Source organism: Bos grunniens, chromosome 17 (assembly GCF_055505025.1).
Source record: "Bos grunniens cultivar Pamir isolate PY7600 chromosome 17, Bosgru_T2T1.0, whole genome shotgun sequence".
NCBI classification, from domain to species: domain Eukaryota; kingdom Metazoa; phylum Chordata; class Mammalia; order Artiodactyla; family Bovidae; genus Bos; species Bos grunniens.
In genome coordinates, this window is record NC_141181.1 from 40,120,875 (window position 1) to 40,147,789 (window position 26,915).

Below are 26,915 nucleotides of genomic sequence, written 5' to 3' on the forward strand. Positions count from 1 at the left end.
ACCTCATTGTGGTTTTGATTTGCATTTCTCTGATAATGAGCGACGTTGAGCATCTTTTCATGTGTTTGTTAGCCATCTGTATGTCTTCTTTGGAGAAATGCCTGTTTAGTTCTTTGGCCCATTTTTTGATTGTGTTGTTTATTTTTCTGGAATTGAGCTGCAGGAGTTGCTTGTATATTTTTGAGATTAATTCTTTGTCAGTCGCTTCATTTGCCATTATTTTCTCCCATCCTGAAGGCTGTCTTTTCACCTTGCTTATAGTTTCCTTGCTTATAGTTTTTATTTTATATTGGAGTGCAGTTGATTAACAATACTGTGTTAGTTTCAGGTGTGCAGCCAAACGTTTCAGTTATACTTACACATTTACCTACTCTTTTTCAGATTCTTTTCTCATTTAGGTTATTACAAAATACTGAGCAGAGTTCCCTGTGCTATATAGTAGGTTAGTGTTGTTTATCCATTTAATATATGTGCTCAGTCACTCAATCGTGTCTGACTCTTTGTGACCCCATGGACTGTAGCTCGCCAGGCTCCTCTGTCCAAGGAATTTTCCAGGCAAGAATACTGGAATGATTGCCACTTCCTACTCCAGGGGATCTTTCCAGCTCAGGGATCAAACTCTTGTCTCTGTGTCTCCTGCATTGCAGGCGGACTCTTTAACACCAGCACCACCTGGGAAGTCCAATTTTACATGTAACAGCATGTATATATACCTACCCCCAAATTCCCAATTTATCTTCCATCCTTCATCCCTGGTAGCCTGAAGTCAGTTCTGAAGAGTCAATTATACCCACATTTTCTTTCACCCAGCATTATTCCATTTTTATTTTATTCCTGGTCATAAATTAGAGGGTCTCCCCATTGTGCCAGCCCAGTCTTCATATATATATGGAGAAAGTGGGAGAAAGAGAAAGATGCTCACTCATGTACAATTCTGCTTCCTATTTGTCTTCCAAAGCTTACTGGACACAAACTACATAATCAATATTGTTCACTTGCTAAGTCATGTTCAACTCTTTGCAGTTCCATAGACTGCAGCACCCCAGGCTTCCCTGTCTTTCACTATCTCCCAGAGTTTGCTCAAACTCATAAACTATGCAACCAACACAGAGGTTACAAGAAACTCACTAAATGTCACCCCTATTCTTAGTTTATATTCTATGGAAGATGAGTACACAAGAGGTTGGTGATAACAGGCAGAATAGCGAACTATGAGTTTCATAAAAAGAATGTCATATTTCCTGACTATAATGCATCTCAAAAACAAAATGAATTTCTTGAATGTCAGAGTTGAGAAAAAAAACTTAGAAAATCATATAGTACAGGGTCTCCTGGCCTTTTTTTCCCCTTCAGCTTCACACATGAAGCTATGCCAGAATCCAATGTGCTACATCAAAGGCCCTCAAACATTTTGATTTAGAAAAAGGCCCCCAAGGAGTTTTAATATGTATGACCCACCATCCTACTCTGCTCATGAGAAATGTTCAATTTTCATTCCATAAGCGGGAAAACAAAGCCAAGCTACCTCAAAATAGGTTAAAAGAGATGCCCCAAATCACCATCAGGCTTCATGGCATGGTTCTGTGATCTACACTGACCTCAGCCTCTCACTTTCTTCAACAGCCCTTTTCCACACTCAATAATATAAAAACTCTGGTCCTTGTAAGCTTGACATGTATGAGTAATAATTCCCAGATATCCTCAGGAATACTGCTATAGGGCATCACATTTACCTGTAAAGCATAATGCAACAATAAGTGGGGAACAGAGCTCTGTGGAAAGGTGGATTCTCAGGGGTTGGCTCACTCACTGGCTAGTTGAGTGAAAAAGACAAATCAGCTTTTGCGATTCAGAAAGCAATTCGAATTCAGCAAAATTACAAATGACCATCAAGTGTTTGAGGGTTACCCTGGGAGAGTCAAAGGTTTGAAAGTCAAATCTATAAAAACCAAGCCTCCTCAGGCAGCTGCTGCCAGAAATTCAACTACTAGCACATCTGCTTCTTTGAAATGGCACTCATAATATGGCGTTCCAAGATAAACAAAGATATTTTTAAAATTTAAGCTCCTTAATTTTTAAAGTGACACAGCTTTTTTTAAACTCTGAATTTAAATTCTTTAAAAAATTGTCTTCTGGCAACTTCAGCCTTTCTATGTACACATGCATTTGTGTATGAGACACAAATATTTATTTAACTGTCTTTCAAAAAAAGATGTAGGTAACAGTTATCAATAAGACTTGGTCTGAATAGTTAAAAAACCTGTTAGCTCTTTCTACACTTGATGCCAGCCTTTCACAAAAGTCCACAAAGTTAGAAAGAGATAAGGAGAAACAGAGAAGTAGGGCATTTGTGTTGTAAGAACACCATTAGGCTTCTGATTCTACACAGTGTGAATATTTAACTACTATAGTCTCTAAATCCTTCTAAATTGTTCTGTCAAAGGGCAGCATATAGCCTGGCTTTCAACTATTAATCTCAATGTAATTTCAGAACATCCTGATAATCTTAGACTAAACCACCAAAGATGACAACCAGAAGTGATGCAGACTCACTTTAGGTCAACTATTGGTTCTCTGTGATATTTTTTTAAGTTAAACTCACAGAAAATGATTAATGAAAAGACTACCTGCAGCATAACAAATACAAGATAGCTAAATGTTCACAGTCCTCAGTAAAACGAATTGAAGAATGGTTGTTCCAAAAACAGTTTAACAATCCAGATTTTCATTCCCATTAAGCTTTTTTTCCCTTACAGAACAAACTAAAAATTAAAATATACACGGACAAAAAATTTACTAAATGTAGTCTCCTATATAATGTAAAATAGAAAAAAAAAATGTTAATAGTCTGATAAACTTTCAAGTCCAAGGTTCACGACAAGAAACCCCAGTTGTCCGCAGGTATCAAATCTTACCTAGTTGTCACAGATACCCACAAGCCGTGATTCACCGGGCAGGGTTCCGCAGGCTCTTTCTGAGGTCAGGCCACCTTGCCCTGTGCTTCTGTGACCACATTTTCCCATCCAAGTTGAGTCCTGAGCGCTTCTAGCACTGTGTGTGTCTACAAAAGGCAGTGAGTGGCTGAGCACAGAAGCCTCTTCTGTCAGTGTCCCTAAACTTGCCCTTTGTATACAAGGGCCCCCGCATTCCTGCTGTGCGTCAGAACTGCCCAGTGGAATGCAACTCCTCAGTACTGGAATGTAAACTTTTTCATGTCAGGCTACATCCACACAGCCATCAGACTGCGTCTACACTGGTGGGCAGTCCTAATTTACAGAATGTTTAAATATGTGATTCTCCGATACCGATTCTTCATATCTTCATTTCTAAAAAATGAGTACAGTTGCTAAAATGTACTGAGATTTAAAATAAATGACTGGCCTGATGCTCCTAAAACAAAACCAATAATATCTATGTAGGACTTACCAAAAATACTCACATGAAAAACTGTCTTTAGATACCAGAACAGCATAAACAGTTAAGAAAAAGAAAAATCTAACAAGTAACTGCTGATGCAATCAATTCCATTCTCAAAATCAGTAGACTCTACAGGAATACATTTTAACAGAAGAGCAAAATGGTTTGAAAGGCATCACTTAATCTTTTAAAAAATATTTAGTCCTCACTCATTAGTTTAACAAACAAGCCAAGAAAAAAAAAAAAAAAGTAACAGCTATTTATACTAAAAACGTACACACTGAAGTTGTGTGTGTCTAAATTACAAACGGTTCTTAAACTGTGGCCTGGAACAGGCTATTTCAGAAGTAACTGGGAAAATGAAACAGGCAGCTTTTTGGAGGCTCATTTAGAAGTATTCTAATAATCATCACCCCGCACAGATGAACAGAGGTTTGCTCCTCTGCAGAGCGAATCTCCACATTTAACCTTTGCTTATAAAAATAGAGCGCAATAAAAAAAAAAAAAAAACCTGTTAGGGGAAGGCCTCAGAGCTATGTTTTATGTTTTCCCCGCTCTGTAGCCCGTGGTCTATTTAACTATATAAGAACTAGACATCTGAACCTGCACTGTCTTCAGTACCTCTGAAGCAAGAGCGCTGCCTCCTGCTAGAGGAGCCGGGTCTCTGCAGCCACCAGCTCGCCCCATCGTCCCTGTGTTTTCTCTCCCTGGGTGCACCGAGCTGCAGCCTGTGTGGGGAGCCGGCATTCCTCTCGGCGGCCAATTTCCTGCTTCAGTGACCCACCCACCCCTCCTGGCTGCAGTTCAGAGTTACGCATGCTGTGCAAGCGGGCACTGTTTCCGCATACCAGCCTCATGACCACAGCAGCTGCCTGACAGTCACTCCTTATCAATTTCTATTAATTCATTATCCACTCTTGTAAGTCAAGGGCAAGTAGGGAAATCTGCAGTGTCTGTTCTCCTCTGTGTCTTCAAGGTCAAATGCTTAGATGTGCCGAGCAGGGCGGTTTTGGTACTGACATTTACCCAACCTGTACTACACACACTACTCTCAACCACCAAAGGGATGCTGAACTGTACACCTGGCTGGAACAATTATCCTGGAAAAGATGAGCATACATATACATCCAAACAACATGGGAAAAGTTGAAAGAGGCTGCTTTTGCCCTTATTTTTCCCTTCTAGAGAAAAAAGGTGGCTCTTACCTCGCTGTATGGGGGTGAAGAGAGCAAGCAGCTTTTGTCTCTGCCACAATCTACCCAGCAAAGGATTGAACAGTGATGATGACTACACTTTGGTGGGGTCTGTGTCCTCGTGACCAGCTGCTGGAGGACAGCTCAGCTAAACTGATCCGCTGCTATCAGTCTACTCAATGCCATCAGTGGCACGAACGGGTCTCTGCTGATCACAGGGCTTTGCGCACAGATGGCAGCTGATCAGTTTGTATAAAAGTTATGGTCCATACAGCTCTCCCTTCAGCTTCTGGATGCATGCCTTATCCAAAATGCCTTTGTTACAGGGTGCTCCCTGTTTCATTGTGCAAAGCTCGCTGTGGAGAAGTTGGAAGAGGCAAGAAAGCTCTTAGCTCTGAAGTCTTATTTTACAATGTCTTGACTTTTATAAAATTCATTACAAGTAAAATAATTAAGAAGAAACTGAGGACTTCATTGGCAGTTCAAGGGTTAAAACTCTGTTCTTTCACTGCAGGAGGCACAAGTTAAATCCATAGTCAGAACTAGAACCCCATATGCCACAGTGCGTGGCCTATTATATAATTTTTTTTTTAATTTTAAAAAAGAAATAGCTTAACAGACCTATGTAACTTGCTAATGAGAAAAATGGTAGATGAATTCAAATGAATGGTTCGGATTGATCCTAACCAGTAAGAACCTGAATTGATCTCAAGAATCAAACATCTCAAGTAACTGCAACAAAACATCTGATATTCTTTTAAGGCTCATATAAATGGCACCAAAACCCAACCCCAGCCTCCCCCAAATCTGGCACATATCATAAAATATGCTGAAATAGCACATGTCTTTGTAAGATAGGACCTCAACAAGAATTTGGGTCACTTGAATAGTACTGCATTCATGAAACTCTTGGAAGTTAAAAGAACACTTTTCTAAGAAAGGAAAAGCATATATTGACACATGACTAGTTTCTCACAAAGATATCAAGTTACAAAATGTCAATTTTTTGAATTCATATGAATGAAATGTGAACTTTTCTCACAAATCATACTTATCCTGTTTTTCCTTGTTTTATAAATAATTGTTCCTTCTAATTCTACCAACAGTAACCCTGGCAATACTGTTTAACTTATTTCAAATCTGCTTTTATAGAATGAAGTAGTTAAAAACTTATCACGTATCATCAAAAAATAAAATACTTAGGAATATATTTAATGAAGGCTATGCATGACCTGTACACTGAAAACACAAAAGGATACTTAACCCTACAAAGAAAAATAGTAAAAGACCTAAATCAATTCTGAGCTATACCATGTTCATGGTTTGGAAGGCTCAACATTAAGATAGCAAACCCTCCCAAACTGATCCACAGATCCAACACAATTCTAATCAAACCCTAATACTGACAAGCTGATTTTAGAATTTATATGGAAAAGAAAAGACATAGAAGAGTTAAATAATTTTAATACAGAAAAAGGTGAGGGATTTACACTACATGGGTTTTACTATAAAACCACAGGGTATTGGTATTAAGAACTGACATGTAGATCAACAGAACAAAAGAGAGTTCAGAAACAGACCTGAAACAAATATAGTCTAAGTAAAGCGTGAAGAGTCCCTCAGTTGTGTCCGACTCTTTGAGACTCCCTGGACTATAGAGTCTGTGGAATACTCCAGGCCAGAATACTAGAGTAGGTAGCCTCTCCCTTCTCCAGGGAATTTTCCCAATCCAGGGATCAAACCCAGGTCCCTGGCATTGCATGCGGATTCTTTACCAGCTGAGCCACAGGTGAAGCCCAAAAATACTGGAGTGAGTAGCCTATCCCTTCTCCAGTGGATCTTCCTGACCCAGGAATCAAACCCGGGTCTCCTGGATTGCAGGCAGATTCTTTATCAACTGAGCTATGAGGGAAGCCCAAATATAGTCTACTGATTTTTTTAATAAATATGCTAAGGTAACTTAACGGATAAAAAATATTCTTTTCAATAAATGGTTCTGGAACAGGCAAATATAAGTATCAAAAAACATTAAGAAAACCTCAACCCTTATCTTACATCATACATAAAAATTAAATCAAAATGGATCTCAGGCCTAAATGGAACAGCTGAAACTTTAAAATTTCTACAAGAAAAACATGAGAAAACCTTTATGACATCAAGTTAAGAAAAGATTTCTTAAATAGGACACTACAAGTAGAAACTAAAAAAGAAAATGCTGACATAAATGAACTTCATGAAGGTGAAAAAGTTTTTGCTTCTAAAACATATAGTTAAGAAAAAGCCAAGCCATGGACTGGAAGAAAATTTTTGCAAAATACATCCAAAGGAATTGTATGCAGAATATATAAAGAACATACGCCAAAGTAAGACAGTCAATTCAATTTTTTTAGTGTGCAAAATCCAATTTAAAAATATGGTTTCAAATGGGTGAACTAACACTTCAACGAAGATACATGAATGGCCAATTAACACATTAAAAATTCTCAACACTAGTCTTCAGAGAAACACATAATAAAACCACAGTGTAATTATCACCATATATATGCTGAAGTGGCTAAAATTAGAAAGACAGATAATACCAAGTGTTGCAGAAGATATGCAGTAACCAGAACTCTCAAACTGCTTGTGGGAGGGCTAAATGTTACAGCTGGTATGGAAAACAGTGTGACAGCTTTTTACCAAGTTAAACATACATTTACCACATAACCCATCCATCCCACTCTCAGGTATTTATTCAAGAAGTCATGAAAACATGTCCACACAAACAGATGTCCATGAATACTGACAGAAGCAAGAAGTGGAAGCAACCCAAACCATCATTTTCAAACGGTGTTTTGTAAATGAATACTATGACTACTGCTGCTGCTGCTGCTGCTAAGTCGCTTCAGTCCTGTCCGACTCTGTGCGACCCCGAAGACGGCAGCCCACCAGGCTCCCCCGTCAGCGGGATTCTCCAGGCAAGAACACTGGAGTGGGTTGCCATTTCCTATCTTGCTTATAAAATTCAATAGGATTTATGAAATCTAGCACCCCTTTTATATAAGAATTGGCAATATACTGCACGACTTGCTTACAATAGTACATGAGATAATTTTACATTGGAATGAACAGTAAGGCAAAGTTTAGTTGTCAAAGCCTGTCCCTACAGCCTTCTGACCTGTACGGGCAGGTCAGAAGACCTTCTCTTTTTTTGCCTCTGTATTCTCCCTATTTACCTGCCCCTCCACCATATTCATTTCATCTCTGATATCCACCTACCTCAGTTCAGTTCAGTTGCTCAGTCGTGTCTGACTCTGTAACCCCACGAATCGTAGCACACCAGGCCTCCCTGTCCATCACCAACTCCCAGAGTTCTCTCAAACTCACATCCATCGAGTCGGTGATGCCATCCAGCCATCTCATCCTCTGTCGTCCCCTTCTCCTCCTGCCCCCAATCCCTCCCAGCATCAGAGTCTTTTCCAATGAGTCAACTCTTCACATGAGGTGGCCAAAGTTCTGGAGTTTCAGCATCAGCACTGTTCCTTCCAAAGAACACCCAGGACTGATCTCCTTTAGGATGGACTGGTTAGATCTCCTTGCAGTCCAAGGGACTCTCAAGAGTCTTCTCCAAAACCACAGTTCAAAAGCATCAATTCTTCGGCGCTCAGCTTTCTTCACAGTTCAACTCTCACATCCATACATGACCACTGGAAAAACCATAGCCTTGACTAGACGGATCTTTGCTGGCAAACTGATGTCTCTGCTTTTCAATATGCCATCTAGGTTGGTCGTAACTTTCCTTTCAAGGAGTAAGCGTCTTTTAATTTCATGGCTGCAGTCACCATCTGCAGTGATTTTGGAGCCCAGAAAAATAAAGTCTGACACTGTTTCCACTGTTTCCCCATCTATTTCCCATGAAGTGATGGGACCAGATGCCATGATCTTCGTTTTCAGAATGTTGAGCTTTAAGCCAACTTTTTCACTCTCCTCTTTCACTTAAATCAAGAAGCTTTTTAGTTCCTCTTCACTTTCTGCCATAAGGGCAGTGTCATCTGCATATCTGAGGTTATTGATATTTCTCCCAGCAACCTTGATTCTAGCTTGTGCTTCTTCCAGTCCAGCATTTCTCATGATATAGTCTGCATATAAGTGAAATAAGCAGGGTGACAATATACAACCTTGACGTACTTCTTTCCCTATTTGGAACCAGTCTGTTGTTCCATGTCCAGTTCTAACTGTTGCTTCCTGATCTGCATATAAGTTTCTCAAGAGGCAGGTCAAGTGGTCTGGTATTCCCATCTCTTTCAGAATTTTCCACAGTTGACTGTGATCCACACAGTCAAAGGCTTTGGCATAGTCAACAAAGCAGAAATAGATGTTTTTCTGGAACTCTCTTGCTTTTTTGATGATCCAGCGGATGTTGGCAATTTGATCTCTGGTTCCTCTGCCTTTTCTAAAACCAGCTTGAACATCTGGAAGTTCACAGTTCACATACTGCTGAAGCCTGGCTTGATTCAGCTCAATTCAGTTCAGTCGTTCAGTTGTCTCCGACTCTTTGTGACCCCATGGACTGCAGCACGCCAGGCCTCCCTGTCCATCACCAATTCCCAAAGTTTATTCAAACTCATGTCCATTGAGTCAGTGATGCCATCCAACCATCTCATGCTCTGTCGTCTGCTTCTCCTCCTGCCTTCAAATTTTTCCCAGCATCAGGGATTTTTCCAGTGAGTCAGTTCTTCACATCAGGTGGCCAAAGTATTGGAGTTTCAGCTCCAGCATCACTCCTTCCAATGAATACTCAGGACTGATCTCCTTTAGGATGGACTGGTTGGATCTCCTTGCAGTCCAAGGGACTCTCAAGAGTCTTCTCCAACACCACAGTTCAAAAGCATCAATTCTTTGGTGCTCAGCTTTCTTTATAGTCCAATTCTCACATCCATTCATGACTACTGGAAAAATCATAGCTTTGACTAGACGGACCTTTGTGGGCAAAGTAATGTCTCTGCTTTTTAATATGCTGTCTAGGTTGGTCATAACTCTTCTTCCAAGGAGTAAGCGTCTTTTAATTTCATGGCTGCAGTCACCATCTGCAGTGATTTTGGAGCCCCAGAAAATAAAGTCTCTCACTGTTTCCATTGTTTCCCCATCTATTTGCCATGAAGTAATGGGACCAGATGCCATGATCTTAGTTTTCTGAAACTAAACCACCCACCTCAACCCCTCTAAATTATGTTGTAGCTATCAAAGGCATCACACTGCCTGATATGCAAGTTCAAAGCATCTTTTATTCCATCCTCTCCCTTCTCTGTAATTCAAGTCACTAAATTCCATCATTAGTCTTCCTAAATTACTCTCACATGCACCTCCTATCAAATTCTATTTCTATGAAAACACTAGTCAGGTCCATAGAGATAGGGTTCCTGTCTCTGGTCCCAGCTATACAGCATCTTCCAGGATCTCTTCGTTCACTCATCATAAAACTGCAGTGTTTACTGGTGCCACAGTCATCAGCCCAATTGTTCAGTTAAGATCTGACTGACCACCTGCTTGTGAGCTTTGAAAAGAGAGGGTAAGGTCCAGCCCAGATTGTGGTGACTGAAAGTCTCCAGGGTCAGGGCCTCAGGGTAGTACCCATCCTAAGCCAAGGGAATCTAATAAGTGGCCCAGCTTGGTCAGTTATTGTTCATATTACCTCCTAACCATCTTTATTGCCAAATGCATACTCAGTCGTGTCTGACCCTTTGTGGCCCCATGGACTGCAGCCCACCAGGCTCCTCTGTCTGTGGTATTTCCCAGGGAAGAATACTGGAGTGGGTTGCCATTTCCTCCTCCAGGGGATCTTCCTAAACCAGGGATCAAACCCACATCTCCTGTATTGGCAGGCAGATTCTTTACCATCGAGCCACCGGGGAAGCCCCTTATTGCCAAATACAAGGACTCTAATCCAGGATCTTTTCTACTTTTTGTCTCACAAGCACTTTTTAAGAAAAGTTAAAACATACTGCTTAGGCTTGGATCATTATCAGGTAGCTCTTCTCCATATATCTGAAGGACTATGAGCGTCAGTCACTCAGTCGTGTCCAACTCTTCGAGACCCCATGGGGTGTAGCCCACCAGACTCCTCGTCCATGGGATTTTTTAGGTAAGAATACTGGAATGGGTTGCCATTTCCTTCTCCAGGGGATCTTCCTGACCCACAGATCAAACCCAGGTCTCCTGTAACTACTCTATACTCTGACATAGATAATAAAACCACTGCTTTAGCCACAATGATGCTTCCATATGCAACATTAACTATATATGTCTATATATTGATATGCTGCTAAGTCGCTTCAGTCGTGTTCGACTCTGTGCAACCCCCTAGACGGCAGCCCACCAGGCTCCCCCGTCCCTGGGATTCTCCAGGCAAGAACACTGGAGTGGGTTGCCATTTCCTTCTCCAATGCATGAAAGTGAAAAGTGAGAGTGAAGTCGCTCAGTCGTGTCCGACTCTTTGTGACCCCATGGACTGCAGCCTAGCAGGCTCCTCCGTCCGTGGGATTTTCCAGGCAAGAGTACTGGAGTGGGGTGCCATTGCCTTCTCCGCTATATATATTGATATAGACACACATTAACTATATATAAAATTAACATATAAAATTTTACTTAATGGGATACTTTATACTTAATGTGTATTGATATTACCTCAATTTTTTTTTAAAGTTCACTTAAATAAGATAATGATTTAAAAACCCAGAAGACCCTAATCACAGATAACTCTTCATTCTGTGCTTCCAAAATTATATAATAAGTTAAAATCCAAGATCAGATGACTAAATGGTAAACTGATATGGTCTCAAGATTCTGAATAATAATTATTATTTTAGACTATATACAGAACCATGGCAATAAAAAACTTTTGATATATATACATAAACACACATATGCATACACATATCCTGTATATGATTTAGACTGAATAAAATATTAATAGTTTTATTAATAGTGAAATAAAATACTAATAGTTTTCCTACTTGTAAAACTGAATTAAGTGTGAATACTTAATGGTGGTTTTCTAAATGCACCCTTTTAAGTATGCATTTTAGTTCTATATTTTTAGAACTAAAAATATAATAATAAAATATAGGAAAATGTTGGACAGATTTTGGGCAATGCCTGAGTTTTTAAAATTACCTGAAAATGCCCAAGAAATAGCAAACTTATCTTAATGAAACTGACACATTAAGCAGCTTATAGCTATAAAATGTAAAATAAGCCATTATAAAGTAAAAATTATCCTTAAATATCAGACTCATTCAAAAAATTTTAGATGAAGGCTAAACTAAGAACATCCAGTTATTAAATGTTTGTGTAGACCTGTAACACATCAACATTCAATACCAGAAATTATACATTTAATTGCAAAAATATCCAACACCTATTAAGCCATATATGTGACAAAAGAAAGAAATATCTAAGAAAACAAATCTTTTTTATTTTAAACTTACATTTCAATATTCTAATCAGTAATAAATATTAAGCATATAGTTTTTAAAGCCACATTATACTTAATTAAATTTTAACATAAAAAGGCAGTGATATACATGTCTAAGCTATATTTAAATTTATTTTAACTATTTCTTAATTCTTGAAGTACTTTTAAACAATTTTTAGCATATCTGAAAAACAAAATGTGGTACATAGTACAGCATAAAGTCATTTTCTTTAACATTGAAATATACAGCTTTGCTGTCTATTATATATATATATATAATAGATACCTATATTTCATACACACAAGTTTACAGTCATAGTAATTTTATAGTCATAGTAAAATAATAACAGAGGGTCCCGGGACTGTGATTAGTTAGAAATTGAATTTTAATAACGACATTCCTATTTTACGAAGTATAATTTGCTTCATCTATCAATTTCTCTCTTAGCGATAGCCTTACTCTTACCATTTTCGCTCAGTGTTCCCAACACTGAAAGGGTATTTCTTTATACAAAACCAAATTGAGCTGCTCTGTATTTTAAGACACCATGAATTCATACAGATGGAGCAGTAATTCACACACCCCTCCAAATCAACCCTTCCCCAGAACAACTGTGCACACACAAGGGGTGCGAGCTCCTTTGCCCTTAAGCAGTAAACAATTCCGACATTTTACGGAGAAAAACAATGTTGTATTTCATTGTTGTATTTCACTGACACATATCAAACTTTGAAACCTTTATGAAGTATAATATCTACTTTTGCAAGAGAACCAAACATCACTGCCAACACGGACTTCCAGGGTGAAATCACAGGCTTATTTATGCAAAGGTCCTAGATGACAGGCCCCCTGACTGAAGACTTTAAGCATCAGAGGCGCTAGAACATTAACTCTACATACATATACGTCAGAACGCTTCCCTTGAAGACTACTTACTGTATTAGGACACCACCAACGCTGGTATTCCAAGGACCACAGAAGCCTGACTTTTATGCACAGCTCACCTGTGCAGCTGTAGTTATAGCAACCGAATTCCCAACTTGACCCAGCCACGAGCTCCCTCTCCAGAGAACCACACTGCTCTGTGCATCAGGTATCACACTGGAACAGGGTCAAAACAATGCTAAATCAATGCTAGCTTTCCAGGATGAAGATGCTGCGTCCTACAGCAGAGAGTACAGCCAATTCCCAAAGGGGGAATGTTTTAGTATATCCCATTGTAGTTTTTAACATATTTCACTCTACCTTTAGACATCTACCTTATTTCAAATTTAACACAGGATATATTTACATCAAGCACAACTAAACTCTGCCTTCAATAGCATTAACTCTAGTCTAACCAAGTTCACATTTGCTTCAAGATGTATTTGCTTTATTTGGAATTCTTTCCCAGCTTCCTTAAAAATCTTTAACACATATGTTTACCTTCTGTGTGTGTCCTGGGAATACTTGAACCTGAGTCACCCTCAAGTAGCACAGGCAGGAGTTACAGATGATGTAAGGGCTGAGAAGGGAGGCACAGGGCTGAGGAACAGAGGATCTGATAGAGAAAGCTAACAGGGAGAGAGTGAGGGAAACTAACAGGGGCTGCTGGCTTCCTGCTCTAATCTCTCTCCGTAGAAGGATGAAAAGTCAAAGTGAAAGTCGCTCAGTTATGTCTGACTCTTTGTGACCCCATGGACTTCTCTGTCCATGGGATTCTACAGGCAAGAATACTGGAGTGGGTCGCCATTCCTTTCTCCATGGGATCTTCCCAACCCAGGGATCAAACGTGGGTATCCCCACTGCAGACAGATTCTTTACCCTCTGAGCCACCAGGGAAGTCTCTTAGAAGGATATTTGTAATATTATTATTTTCAGGGACACAATGCATCTCAGAATAAGACAGATCTTAGGTTCCTGGGTGACTAGAAGTGGCCATATGACTCCACCTGGACAATGTGATGTGAAAGGAAACTTTGTTTCAAGGACAGAAGTTAACTTTTTGCTCATCTACTTTTCTGCTGCTTCTGGCTCCCACTGCAGATGTAATGGCTGGAGCTCAGCAGCCAGTCTGTGCCCTGAATGGATGCTGAGTACAAGAAAGCTATGAGCCAAGAAGAAAGATGGGACCTGGGGCCATTCTGGCTGGTGATCTTCAGGGTTCTCTCACAGGAGAGAAAAAAGTAACTTCTACTGCATTTATGTGATTGCTTTATGTAATCTAAATTAATAACTTCACTGTAATTAATACAGAGAGCAAACAATATACAGTAAGATGCCACCTGCCCTTTCCCCTCTTTCACATCCCAAATGGATTGTGTGCTGCCCTCAGCCCAGGCTCCCCAGATGCCTTCTTCCAACATGCTGCAGCCCCATTCCCGCCTGACTTTTCTATACTAACCTGACTTTCAATAAATTATAGCTTGTTACAAGTGATTTCTCAGGGATTATGTTCTTATAGTATTGTTAAGCTCTTTTTTTAAGTGATTTTTAAAAGGGCACAATAAAAATAGAATCCTGAACCAATACGATTCAATGAATATTTATTAAATGCATGTTCTGGGCTAGGCCCTGCAGCAGTAAAGATGAATATACACAGCAGAGGCCTTTAAAGACTTTCACAATTGAGAAAGCATGTGGTTTTCAGTGGGTGAGGAGGCATGAGGGGCTGGAGGGGAGGCGGCAACAGTGAGGTGACCATCCCAGCAGAGAGCAGCAACCCAAGACCATCTCACTAAGGAGGCTGGGTGTTGCCTATTTGGCAGCTGAGTATCATTTAAGCTCATTATGCAAGGGATCAACAAGAAGAGTCTGGGCTTTTAAATGATGATATGGTTTCACTATGGAAGAGTCTTGAGAGCAAGTAGGGAGCTGCACAGAGCAGGTAACAATAAAGGCATTGCTGGTGGGGATGAAGGCAGGGGACCTGGCAAATGTGGTCACTGCTAACTCTAAGGTGTTATTAGCTAAAAGGAAAAGAAAAAACAAAAAACCTGTCAGAGGAGAAAAGAAAGGTCAGAGCTGAGACTCAAAGAAATTGCTCGAGTAGGTGACAAGCTGTTTATAAAGCCATTAATGACAGAAGCAGCATTCCAGATATGGTATCTCCAATCCCAGGGCCTAGACACCCTGCTCCCCTCGCCCCCCCGCCGTGTGCAAGAGTAACAACGCCCAGTAGTCCCTACACCCACCTGCCCCATGCCTGCCCCAAACACTTGCTGGGCTGGGGAGGGACATAAATGATCACATGTCAGTGACCACTGATATCAAGTGGGCACTCAACACTCCTTTTGTTTCACAACTTCTCTCTTGCCCAAACTCCTCAGCACCCACTGCGCTTCACAACCATACCTGGACCTTGACTCTGATCATGGGCCTATAAAAGGGTAAAGCGCTTTCACTCTTTCCAAAGCCAACACTTGCCCCGTCGTGGGCTTCACCCACTTCTGCACAACCCCCCACCCTCCTGTATAAGCCCTCTTCGCGGGGTTACTCACGACATACAAACACACTCTGGCATCTGCTAAAGAGATACATCCCCCACGACCCCTTAACTCCAGCCAAAACACCACTTCCTCCCTCCTCCCCACAGTGGAATTTCTGGAAATGATAAAATTTCTCTTTCACCAGTGCTTATCTCCACAAGTAGCCCCACCGCTTCACTGAGATGTGCTTACTCAGTGATCCAGGTCACCTGTGACCTTCATGTTGTTAAATCCAAGGTCATTGTCCAGTCTCACCCTAGTGATGCTCCATGAAAAAGCAGACTAACAGACCACCCCTCTTCTCAAAATGCCGTTATCCCTTGGCCTTGGTGACACACAGCAAGATCTCCATGTGTCAGCTCCGTGGTCCAGGCAGGCATTTGGAGGCTGAGTTACATTTGTAGGGTGGCTAAGACAGAAGATGCATATGAACAACTGCAGGGGAGCCACTCAGGACAGAGGTCACCATAGAATGGCCCATCCATACTAATTAAGCACCTCAGAGAGACATAACCAGCAGCCTAGGGTGATAGTTGATTCTGGAAGTTAGCTCCAGGCACTATGCTCATCACATCTGAGCACCATTATGGTCAACAGGTTCACGTATGCTGAAGCCTGGCTTGGAGAATTTTGAGCATTTCTTTACTAGCGTGTGAGATGAGTGCATCTGTGTTGTAGTTTGAGCATTCTTTGGCATTGCCTTTCTTTGGGATTGGAATGAAAACTGACCTTTTCCAGTCCTGTGGCCACTGCTGAGTTTTCCAAATTTGCTGGCATATTGAGTGCAGCACTTTTACAGCATCATCTTTCAGGATTTGAAATAACTCAACTGGAATTCTATCACCTCCACTAGCTTTGTTTGTAGTGATGCTTTCTAAGGCCCGCTTAACTTCACATTCCAGTATGTCTGGCTCTAGGTCAGTGATCACACCATCGTGATTATCTTGGTTGTGAAGATCTTTTTTGTACACTTCTTCTGTGTATTCTTGACACCTCTTCTTAATTGCCAACATCCGCTGGATCATCGAAAAAGCAAGAGAGTTCCAGAAAAACATATATTTCTGCTTTATTGACTATGCCAAAGCCTTTGACTGTATGGATCACAATCAACTGTGGACAATTCTGAAAGAGATGGGAATACCAGACCACCTGACTCTTGAGAAACCTATATGCAGCTCAGGAAGCAACAGTTAGAACTGGACATGGAACAACAGACTGGTTACAAATAGGAAAAGGAGTACCTCAAGGCTGCATATTGTCACCCTGCTTATTGAACTCCTATGCAGCGTACATCATGAGAAACGCTGGACTGGAAGAAGCACAAGCTGGAATCAAGATTTCCAGGAGAAATATCAATAACCTCAGATATGCAGATGACACTGCCCTTATGGCAGAAAGTGAAGAGGAACTAAAAAGCCTCTTGATGAAAGTGAAAGAGGAGAGTTAAAAAGTTGGCTTAAAACTCAACATTCAGAAAATGAAGGATCATGGCATCTGGTCCCATCACTTCATGGGAAATAGATGGGGAAACAGTAGAAACAGTGTCAGACTTTTTTTTTTTTGGCTCCAAAATCACTGCAGATGGTGACTGGAGCCACGAAATTAAAAGATGCTTACTCCTTGGAAGGAAAGTTATGACCAACCTAGACAGCATATTAAAAAGCAGAGACATGACTTGGCTAACAAAGGTCCATCTAGTCAAGGCTATGGTTTTTCCAGTAGTCACGTATGGATGTGAGAGTTGGACTGTGAAGAAAGCTGAGCGCCAAAGAATTGATGCTTTCGAACTGTGGTGTTGGAGAAGACTCTTGAGAGTCCCTTGGACTGCAAGGAGATCCAATCAGTCCATTCTAAAGATCATCGGTCCTGGGTGTTCTTTGGAAGGAACGACGCTAAAGCTGAAACTCCAGTACTTCGGCCACCTCATGTGAAGAGTTGACTCATTGGAAAAGACTCTGATGCTGGGAGGGATTGGGGGCAGGAGGAGAAGGGGACGACAGAGGATGAGATGGCTGGACGGCATCACCGACTCGATGGATGTGAGTCTGAGTGAACTCTGGGAGTTGGTGATGGACAGGGAGGCCTGGCATGCTGCAATTCATGGGGTCACAAAGAGTCGGACATGACTGAGCGACTGAACTGAACTGATGGTCAACGGGTATGTCAATTTTTTCACTGCTGCTGGGCTGGATGTGGGGAAAATAATTGTAGAAGATGGAGGGAAAACAGTCAAGTCCCAGAGGACCGGCTGACACTCATACACACACACACACACACACACACACGTGTACACTCACGTGTGTACACACACACACACCTTTATGCCTATAGGTGTGTATTTAATCCAATTATATCCAGTTATACATATGTTTATATGTACAGATCACATTAAAGCAAACAGAAGTACATTTCTATGACTCCCTGCCTAACCAACTATTTCATTAACTGGCCAAATACAGGTCCCAATCACCTGCTCCTGAAGGTGATAAAAGAGCATGATAATTGAGTACACAAACAATGCTTGAAATAAGCAGTTCTTATAACTTAATTAAAAGACGCTTGCTCCTTGGAAGGAAAGCTATGACAAACCTAGACAGCATATTAAAAAGCCAGAGACATCGCTTTGCCAACAAAGGTCCAGACAGTCAAAACTATGGTTTTTCGAGTAGTCATGTACAGATGTGAGAGTTGGACCATAAAAGAAAGCTGAGTGCCAAAGAATTCAGGCTTTTGAATTGTGGTACTGCAGAAGACTCTTGAGAGTTCCTTGGACAGCAAGGAGATCAAATCAGTCAATCCTAAAGGAAATCAGTCCTGAATATTCACTGGAAGGACTGATGTTAAAGTTGAAGCTCCAATAGTTTGGCCACCTGATGTGAAGAGCCAGCTCCCTGGAAAAGACCCTGATACTGGCAAAAGAAGAAGTGGGCAGCAGAGGATGAGATGGTTAAATGGTATCACTGACTCAGTGGACATGAGTTCGAGCAACCACTGAGAGATAGTGGAGTGTTAGTTAGAATAGACCACACAACAGCAACAACATAACTTATTAGCCCTTCTAACTCTGTTGTTACCTACTCACTTTAGGTCACCTCAAATATCAAAGTCTTATGGTTTCTCTTGGAAGGGAGCAAAGAAGGGAGAAAGAAGGAAGGGATGATGTTTTCTTTTAAAGAAATACAAGAAACTTCTAATAGTACTGGCTATAAAGGAAACTTTTGAGAAGCTTATGTATCACCTCATTTAATCCTGTTATACGTTACTGGTATCTCCACACGTGAGCAGGTATGTAAGATCAGTACATTATTTTTAAAACTCAGTGTGGCAGTTTAAGATGATTCATGGTTTTCTTTTGTTTTTCTATTTTCCCATCCCTCCTTTCATAACCTTCTGGGCTTCATCTGTGCTGCTACTGTTGGGATGTTGCCAATGCTAGGGGTAAACCTCACCTGTGATGAACAATTTCCAGCACTCTGCCTCTCACTGCCCTTCACACCTTTCGGATACAGTTCATGCCCAGTAAAGGTGCCCTTCCATGACATAATTCACCAGGCACTTATTTTTAAAATGCCAGCCTCCATCTCCAATATGGCATCACATGACAAAACAAATCTGTGCCCTTTCTGGAATATGACGTTCTAATCCTATGCAGCCCTTTACGTGGAATAAGGAACATTTAACCGTACCTTAAGTCCCTACTGCACAGACACAGAATCATTCTCCCATTGTTTCACCCCCTTTCACTACTGAAAACAACCAGCGAGTTCTCAAAGCGATCAATTAACTTATCACATACACTGGCAAGCAGAAGGGAGGCCCGCAATTTTTAATCTCCAGAAGTCATTGTTTGTCACAGGAATCAAAACGAGAATAGTTATTTCAGCCTCTCAGAACTGATTAGTTAAATGTCTTGTTTCCCCACTTATCCTCATTAGAGCTGCCAGATCTAATTTAAAATGTGATTATTGAAAGCACCCTAGCATAATTTTAATTTTTACATTGTGGGTGTATCTGGTATCAATGGAAGGGAAGTGCTAACGGTATGTGGACACGGCCACCGAGGTGCAAACCAACGCTGTACTTCCTCTTCAGCCCCTGCCAATGTCACCTGAGACCTAACCAACCAGCGGCCCTGGGCTGCCAGCCAAGGGATGCAGGCTTGTAAACTGGGCTCCCATCACCGCTACTGTCATCAATGCCTGGCAACTCACTACTCCATGCCTGGAGGTGCACTTCTACTCCAGAAAAACGATCCTGTTCGCATGGCCCTGTTGGACCTACTGCCCAGGCTTGGACTCTCCTTCACTCGTGTTCCTGAGCTGTCACTCACGCTTTTCTGCATCCAGATCTCCTCTCCAACCACTGCCCGACAGTCTAAACCATTAACCCAATTCCAAATTCCCTCCCTTAGGACTTCCCTAGTGGTCTAGTGGCTAAGAGGCCTAGCCCCCAATGCAGAGGGCCCAGGGTCAATCCCTGGTTGGGGAACTAGATCCCACATGCTGGAATTAAGACCAGGGCACAACCAAATAAATAACTTTTTTTTTTTTAAGATAAAATTCACTTCCTCAAGAGCCACACTTAACTACCATCTACATACATTAAAATACTCCTGTCTCAGAGAGGATTTTGCCTTTGGTGTGGCCTTAGCTAAACTGATTCACACTATACCATTTAATGATCCTATACCATTTAATGCAGTTCTTTCACACTGCACATAGGACTGCCTCATCTCCCCAGGCAGGTATTCAACTGCCTGCCGGCAGGGTGGAGACCACCATGCTTCCGTGTAGATGCCAGAACACAGAGACTAAATGGTAGGGCTTAAGGCAAGTTTCAACTAACATTGGAAATAACACAGAAATAGGCCTCAAAATTGGAACTCTACCAAACCCACTTCAGAATAAGAGAGAAAAACCCACAAATACGAAAAGCGTCAGTAAACCAATCCCAAATTTTGATGGCATTTCAATGTTTAGCCATTCCCACCAACAGCGCTTTCCAGTTACTGATCTGACTTCTTATGCCACATGCAGAGCACAGGCTGCTTCACCTACTACGTCTGCCGCCAAACAAAATCTGGTCCCCAGACCCTAAGACCCATGCGTGAGAAGCCTTCGCCCTTCTGTGTAGCCTCTGTCCCCAACCTTTTTTGGCGCCCAGCTTTCATTATGAACTTTCCCTTGTCATCACTCAAGTTCCAAGGCTCACAGCTAGTCTGGGCTTCTTTTCCTTCAGCCTGACATCTGGTTCTTCGTTGATACAGAAGGGTAGAGACTGCTGACTGACTCTATATTAAAAATAGAGAAAGTTTTTAACTGTCAGAGCAATAAAAATATTATCTGTTTACAATTAAATATGGTATGCAAGATCATTTCTATGGAAAGGCCCTTCCTTGGAGGCCTTTATGATTAAATTTACTCAAAAAATCAGATCCAGTGTTTTATTTGGCTGCATGAGGTTTTAGATGCGGCATGTGGGATCTAGTTCCCTGACCAGGGATTGAACCCAGGTCCCCTGCCTCGGGAGCATGCAGTCTTAACCGCAGTACCACCAGAGAAGTCCCTAGATTCAATATTTTAGTAGGAGTGTTTTTTATTTTCTTTTTGCCCCAAGATTATGACCGACATAAATTCAAGAAGAATCTGTATAACAGTAGAGCTTCATGTCTGTAACATCTAGTGTACTGTTTTGTTTTTTTTTTTTACTTTTTTTTTTTTTACAAATAGGTGTAAAAATGATTTTTATATTAGTAGAAAAAGAGTCCAATCCTATGAGTTAACACAAAACCTAGGTAAGGGAATTCCCTGGTGGTTCAACAGTTGGGACTTCAAGCTCTCAACGCCAAGTGCCAGCATTCAATTCCTGGTCAGGGAGCTAAGCTCCTAAGATCCCACAAGTTGTGTAGTGTGGTCAAACAAAAACCTAGGTAAACTATGTCCTTCTCTATAAACAATCCAAATCACGTTGAAAGTTTAGAAACAGTCTGGGCCTATCTTTAATACCTAAAATTATCAGCCTTTCAAAGAAGTCAGCAACTGAAAAATAATATTAACCCAAGTTACTTTTCTATGACTTTACTATAAATAGGCTTTGGTATTTGTAAAGTGGGGCAGTTTTAGAAGTAAGAAAATTTAAGAATATAGCAATTCCTATTACAGTTCCTTAAATACATGGATTTGGAGCACATTAGGGCAGTGAACATTATTAATATTGTCCTGCCCATTAAGTACAAAAAACCAAATGTTCCTTTAAAAACTGTTTTTACAACTGCACCTTCAGCTGAGATAACTTTCATCCACTGCTTACCAGCCCCACTGTAGCTACAAATGATGCCTCTGAAAACCTTAAGGGGAAAAACGCCTTCCTCAAGACACTTCACTACCCCTTGCCTGTCACTGTCTAAATATACCAATCCAGCTACAACGATGGCAGATGTAAACAGCAGGGCAAAGCCTGGACCACTTAGTGACCACAGCTGCTCTGCTTATAGGCTTAGAAAAATACACACAGTCTATACCATTTCCATTCATCTATGCAAGTGTCCACTCCGGCCTTTTCCTAAATGAGAGTGAGAACAATCCCTGCTGTACTCCTGCCTTACTTTGCTCACCCTCCTTCTGATCATACAAAAACACTAAATTTATTTTAAATAAAACAAAAACAACGATATGTTGTACATTGCTTCGAGAACCCAAACTGTACTCCAAATAAGAGTTTAGCTTTATATGTAACATTACTAAGTGATACGACAGCCACTGTGCAAATATCCATGTTTCAAAACTTGGTAAATATCTAATAGGTTTACAACGAAACTCATAAAACAACATCTCATTACTGACATGGTTTACAGTGCGGCAGAGTGGGCATGTTGTCACTGACAGCCACAAAGGAATTCATGAGCTCCACAAATGTTAAACATCTCAAGGAACAATACTCATGTTTGAACAACCAAAATAAAGAACAATCCTCATCTGTCTAAAAAGAAAACAAAAATAAAAAATAAACCCATAAAATGCTGGCCTAAATGTCAACTGAGGAATCCAATAAAGCTCATGAAATCTGGAAGCCAAACGGCAGATTTTCTTCATGGACACCACCCTACCCACTGGGCAGTATCAATGCAATTTCAGGAGAATTAGTTAAAAATATGACAATGTTGTTCAAAGTGTTTTGATACAGAACTAGCTGTTTAGGGTGAATCACTTTCAAAATGAGTTGAAACTTTCAAGAGAATGGTCAGGTTACTGATAACCAATTTCCAGGCTAATGTGAGAAAAACATGGTAAACAGAGAGAGTCACCCATGAACTGGACGTTTTATAAAACCAGACTGCTCCTAACACCTAGTCCACAGGATGCTCTGGCCAAACCTCAGTGTTTGCTGGACAGGGAAGCGCCTATGACTCAGTGTCAACCTTTAAGGCAGGACCAGCGGAGGGCCCTTCAGGACTGTTCCTAAGGCAACATCCCCAGAGGAAACAAACAAGTTGGACGCAGCAAAGGCCACCAGGTGCAACATGAAGAAACAACCTATAAATAGCTCTGGCTTGTCACTCAGTTGGAAACACCGTCCCTCCTCATCCCATTACAGCCCTGACTCGCCAGCATCTGACAGCCAAAGAGTAACTTGTGTCATCTTTGAAAATAATTAGAAATGGGAGCCCATGTGTTCATGGAATAGGTCTGAACTGCAAGTCCTCTTTCTTGTAGAACAGCAGTTTTCAGAACATTCGGTTCCCTTTTCACAAGTTACAACAAGCTGTCACTTGAAGCTGACGATGGCTGGCAATCAAGAAAGACAGCCATGGGGTTCCTCTGCCATGCTGGGAACTCAGTCTATAGATTTCAATCATAAAACAGACCTGGTATCACAATGATGAAGTTGCTAACCTCGGTTCTCTCTAAGATGCATAAACTTCAAAGCACATTCATTATAGCATTATTTATAATAAAAGGTATCAAAAACTTACCCTTTACAATTATTAACCAAATTGTGGGAAGTTCAAATAACTGAACATTAAACAGACATCAAAATGCATAATGAGTAAGCCTTTATAAAGAGTTTCTGACATTATGAGCCAAGCACATACATACTCTTTAATTGAAATTAGCAAGACCTTAAATTGTTTATTAAGTATGTTCTTAAGTATGTAGAACACATACATGTAAGGCTAAGTGGGAAAAGACTAGAATATTAAAGGATCACTATCTTGGATGAGACTTCAGGTAATATTTTCCTTCTCTTTGATCATTTAAACGGTAATTACCATTATTTTTTACATTAAAATTACATTTCATTTTTAACATATAACAATGCTTAAATATGTTTTGCCTCTACTCACTTCCAAGTTCAGAAATAGAGTCAGAGCCCCCAGAAAGGGAGCAGATAGTAGGTCATATGTTTGAAGGAAAGAGAAGAGTGTTCTAGTCAATTCTCTATCTCTTTGGGAAACAGAATCCCAGGGATGACAGGGCTCTCTCACAGGGTCACACCAGGCCTCCCAGGCAGAATTCCAGGATGGACGACCACCCACCAGCCTACACTGCCATTTAAATCAGTTATGAAATGCAGGTAACAACCACACCTACCTCAAGGGACAGTTATGAAGTTAAATGATTTATATATAAAGCTTTCCAAATGACGCCTGGCAAAAAAAAGCACGACTGACAAAGCCTGGTTCTCGCATCACTGCAATACCGCTACAACTATGACTTCTGTTACGATCAAGGCCCCATCAGCACCCTCAACGTCCCACAACTGGGATCAGTTACACTGTGAGAACAACAAACGAACAGGCAACAGCGCTTCCTTCCCTCATGGGCCATTCTCCCAGGAGAGTAACGCTGGCCACCAAGAGGGCGGGGAGGCTGGAGGCTGGGGGATGCTCCCATTGGAGGCGGTGCCTCTGGCCCTCCTTTCTGCCACCCCGACACATCCCCACACCTCTGTACCTCCCCCAGCCAATAAAAACTTCCTCTCCCTATCCTGCACACTCTTTCTTAGAAAAATGTGTAAAATACCTTCTTCACATGCCCCTCATCCATTCAGAATGACTTATCAAGAACATATCATAGTATGTTTTATAAGAGAGTTAGGTTATAGAAGGTGGAGCTTGGAAGGGCACCGATTGCTACCCTTTAATAAATTTAAATAAAGTATGTGTTCAGTCATTTTAAATAAAGATAGTTAAGATTTTAAAATCTTTAGACAAAATTAAAATATTTAATTGTAAAAAATATACAATCAGGCGGAAAAAAACAACTCCTGAAACTCAGTGGTCCCAGGAGGCCTCAGAACCCACCCACAGGCAATTGCATTTGTGGCTGGGGAGCTCTGACCCTCTCTGGCTATAGCTGATTGGAACCAGGTAACAGCTGTCCCCAGCCCACACCCCAGATTGTGGCCTGAAGATCAGAAGAAAAGACACAGACACAACCATCAAATGGTACGGATGTCAATGACACAGGTCACAAATCAACAGTCAGTACCTGGGAGCCAAAGCCACAGCAAGAGCCTGGGAGAGGGGAAGGGTCCCAGAGATGAGACCACAGGGGCCTGGGGGCAGCCCCAGCCAGCTGGGTTTCTCATCCCACATGGAATGAGAACCCCCTCGGCCTCTCGTTAGATGTGCAGGAGACTCCCTGTTACAGAGGCAGTCTTCAGTCCCTCTGAACAAACATGACCTCAACTAGCCTGCCAGGTTCACGGAGCATATCACAGATGTGTTCTTCACCCTTGCCCTTCGTTACAGAGGTTGGAACAGTGTGTACAACACAGAAGAGTCCTTTCTTAAGATTTACATACCAGCACCCCAAGGTACTGCCCTACTTTGTGTCAGTCAGTAGGATAGGAAATTAAAGCAGAGAGGAATTCTGCAAAAATACTCATTCTGCAAAAGGATTTCAAGCTCTATGGATCATCTACTCCAGAACGTCTATAGAATACCTGCTTCGTGGAAGAAACATGGATTCCTTGATGAACACGGAACCGGAGAGAAGGATGTACCAGCAGGTCCCAATATCATCAGGACTGGAAAGAAAAGACAGTAACATCAGATGATTATCTCCAACAAACAGAAATAAAAATAAAAACACACAAAGCACACTGTACCCATGTTAATCTCAGAATCCTGAAGAACAATGAAATATCATAAAACATGTACCTAAAATACCAGTCTTCAACCACTGGAATAATTTTTTTAATGATTTTTCACAGCCAAATAACCTAAAGATATCTATCAGTATATTTAAACCTACAGCATGTGCCATTTTCATTCCAAGTTTTATTTTTAATTTTTTGAGCTGAAAATATTTTATTTTGTTTCATAAAAAGAAAAATACAAAGAGGTAAAGAGTAGAACTGAGTTTTCCCAGCCATCTCCCCCAAGCCCCTACATTTCTCTACCACAGTTGTGAGCATCATTTAGAACTTCCTTATGCACATAAGGATGGACAAACACTCATTCCCTCCACCCTCTTTTCTTTATACAGAAAAGAGGGCATATGCTACGCTGTTCCTTCCTATGTGCTGACGCAGAGGTCTTTTCATCAGAAGACAGCTCTCTTATTAGACGTGGCTTATCTGACTTAAGCAAGTCCCTGCGTGTGTGCTAAGTTGCTTCATTCTCATCTCACTCTGTGATCTCATGGACTGTAGTCCACCAGGCTCCTCTGTCCATGGGATTCTCCAGGCAAGAATACTGGAGTGGGTTGCCCATACCCTCCTCCAGGGGATCTTCCTGACCCAGGGATCAAACCCAAGTCTCCTGTATCTCCTGCACTGCAGGGGGATTCCTTATTTATGACCACCAGGGAGCCACGCAAGCCCCTACTGGCCATCATTTCAGTGGTTTCTAATGTAGGCAATCATTGAAAAATAAAATGAAAACTGTAATGAATGATCTTGTACCTACAGGAGTAAATGTGATTAGTAACTAGATGTGCAGCTGCTGAGTCAAAGGGCACAGACAGTATAACTCTGATAAATATCGGGTGGTTATTGAGTAACTCCGGAGAAGGCAGTGGCAACCCATTCCAGTGCTCTTGCCTGGAAAATCCCATGGGTGGAGGAGCCTGGTAGGCTGCCGTCCATGGGGTCGTGAAGAGTAGGTCACGACTGAGCAACTTCACTTTCACTTTTCACTTTCATGCATTGGAGAAGGAAATGGCAACCCACTCCAGTGTTCTTGCCTGGAAAATCCCAGGGACAGGGGAGCGTGGTGGGTAGCCATCTATGGGGTCGCACAGAGTCAGACACGACTGAAGTGATAGCAACAGCAGCACTGAGTAACTCAGGAGCCTACCACCTCCCTAAGGCCATGCTAGTGGAGTCTATTTATGTAATAAATATTTAACAAATTTTCAATGAGGGCTGTTCTAGGT

The 26,915-nt window shown here is 41.3% G+C and overlaps 1 protein-coding gene across 16 annotated transcripts in view; it reads right to left on the bottom strand.

The window, feature by feature from the left end:
* The window catches only part of RAPGEF2 (Rap guanine nucleotide exchange factor 2), a 273,052-nt gene that overhangs the window by 136,731 nt on the left and 109,406 nt on the right, over positions 1-26,915 (bottom strand). For 12 of the 16 annotated variants that reach the window (XM_086346931.1, XM_086346917.1, XM_086346920.1 and 9 more), the window contains exon 4: positions 25,480-25,563. In XM_086346931.1, coding sequence (XP_086203057.1) covers positions 25,480-25,563 — 84 coding nt within the window. Of the gene's footprint in view, positions 1-2,915; positions 3,108-4,020; positions 4,247-25,479; positions 25,564-26,915 lie in introns of those variants that run through there. The other 4 variants (XM_086346922.1, XM_086346925.1, XM_086346923.1 and 1 more) reach the window with 4 other exon arrangements.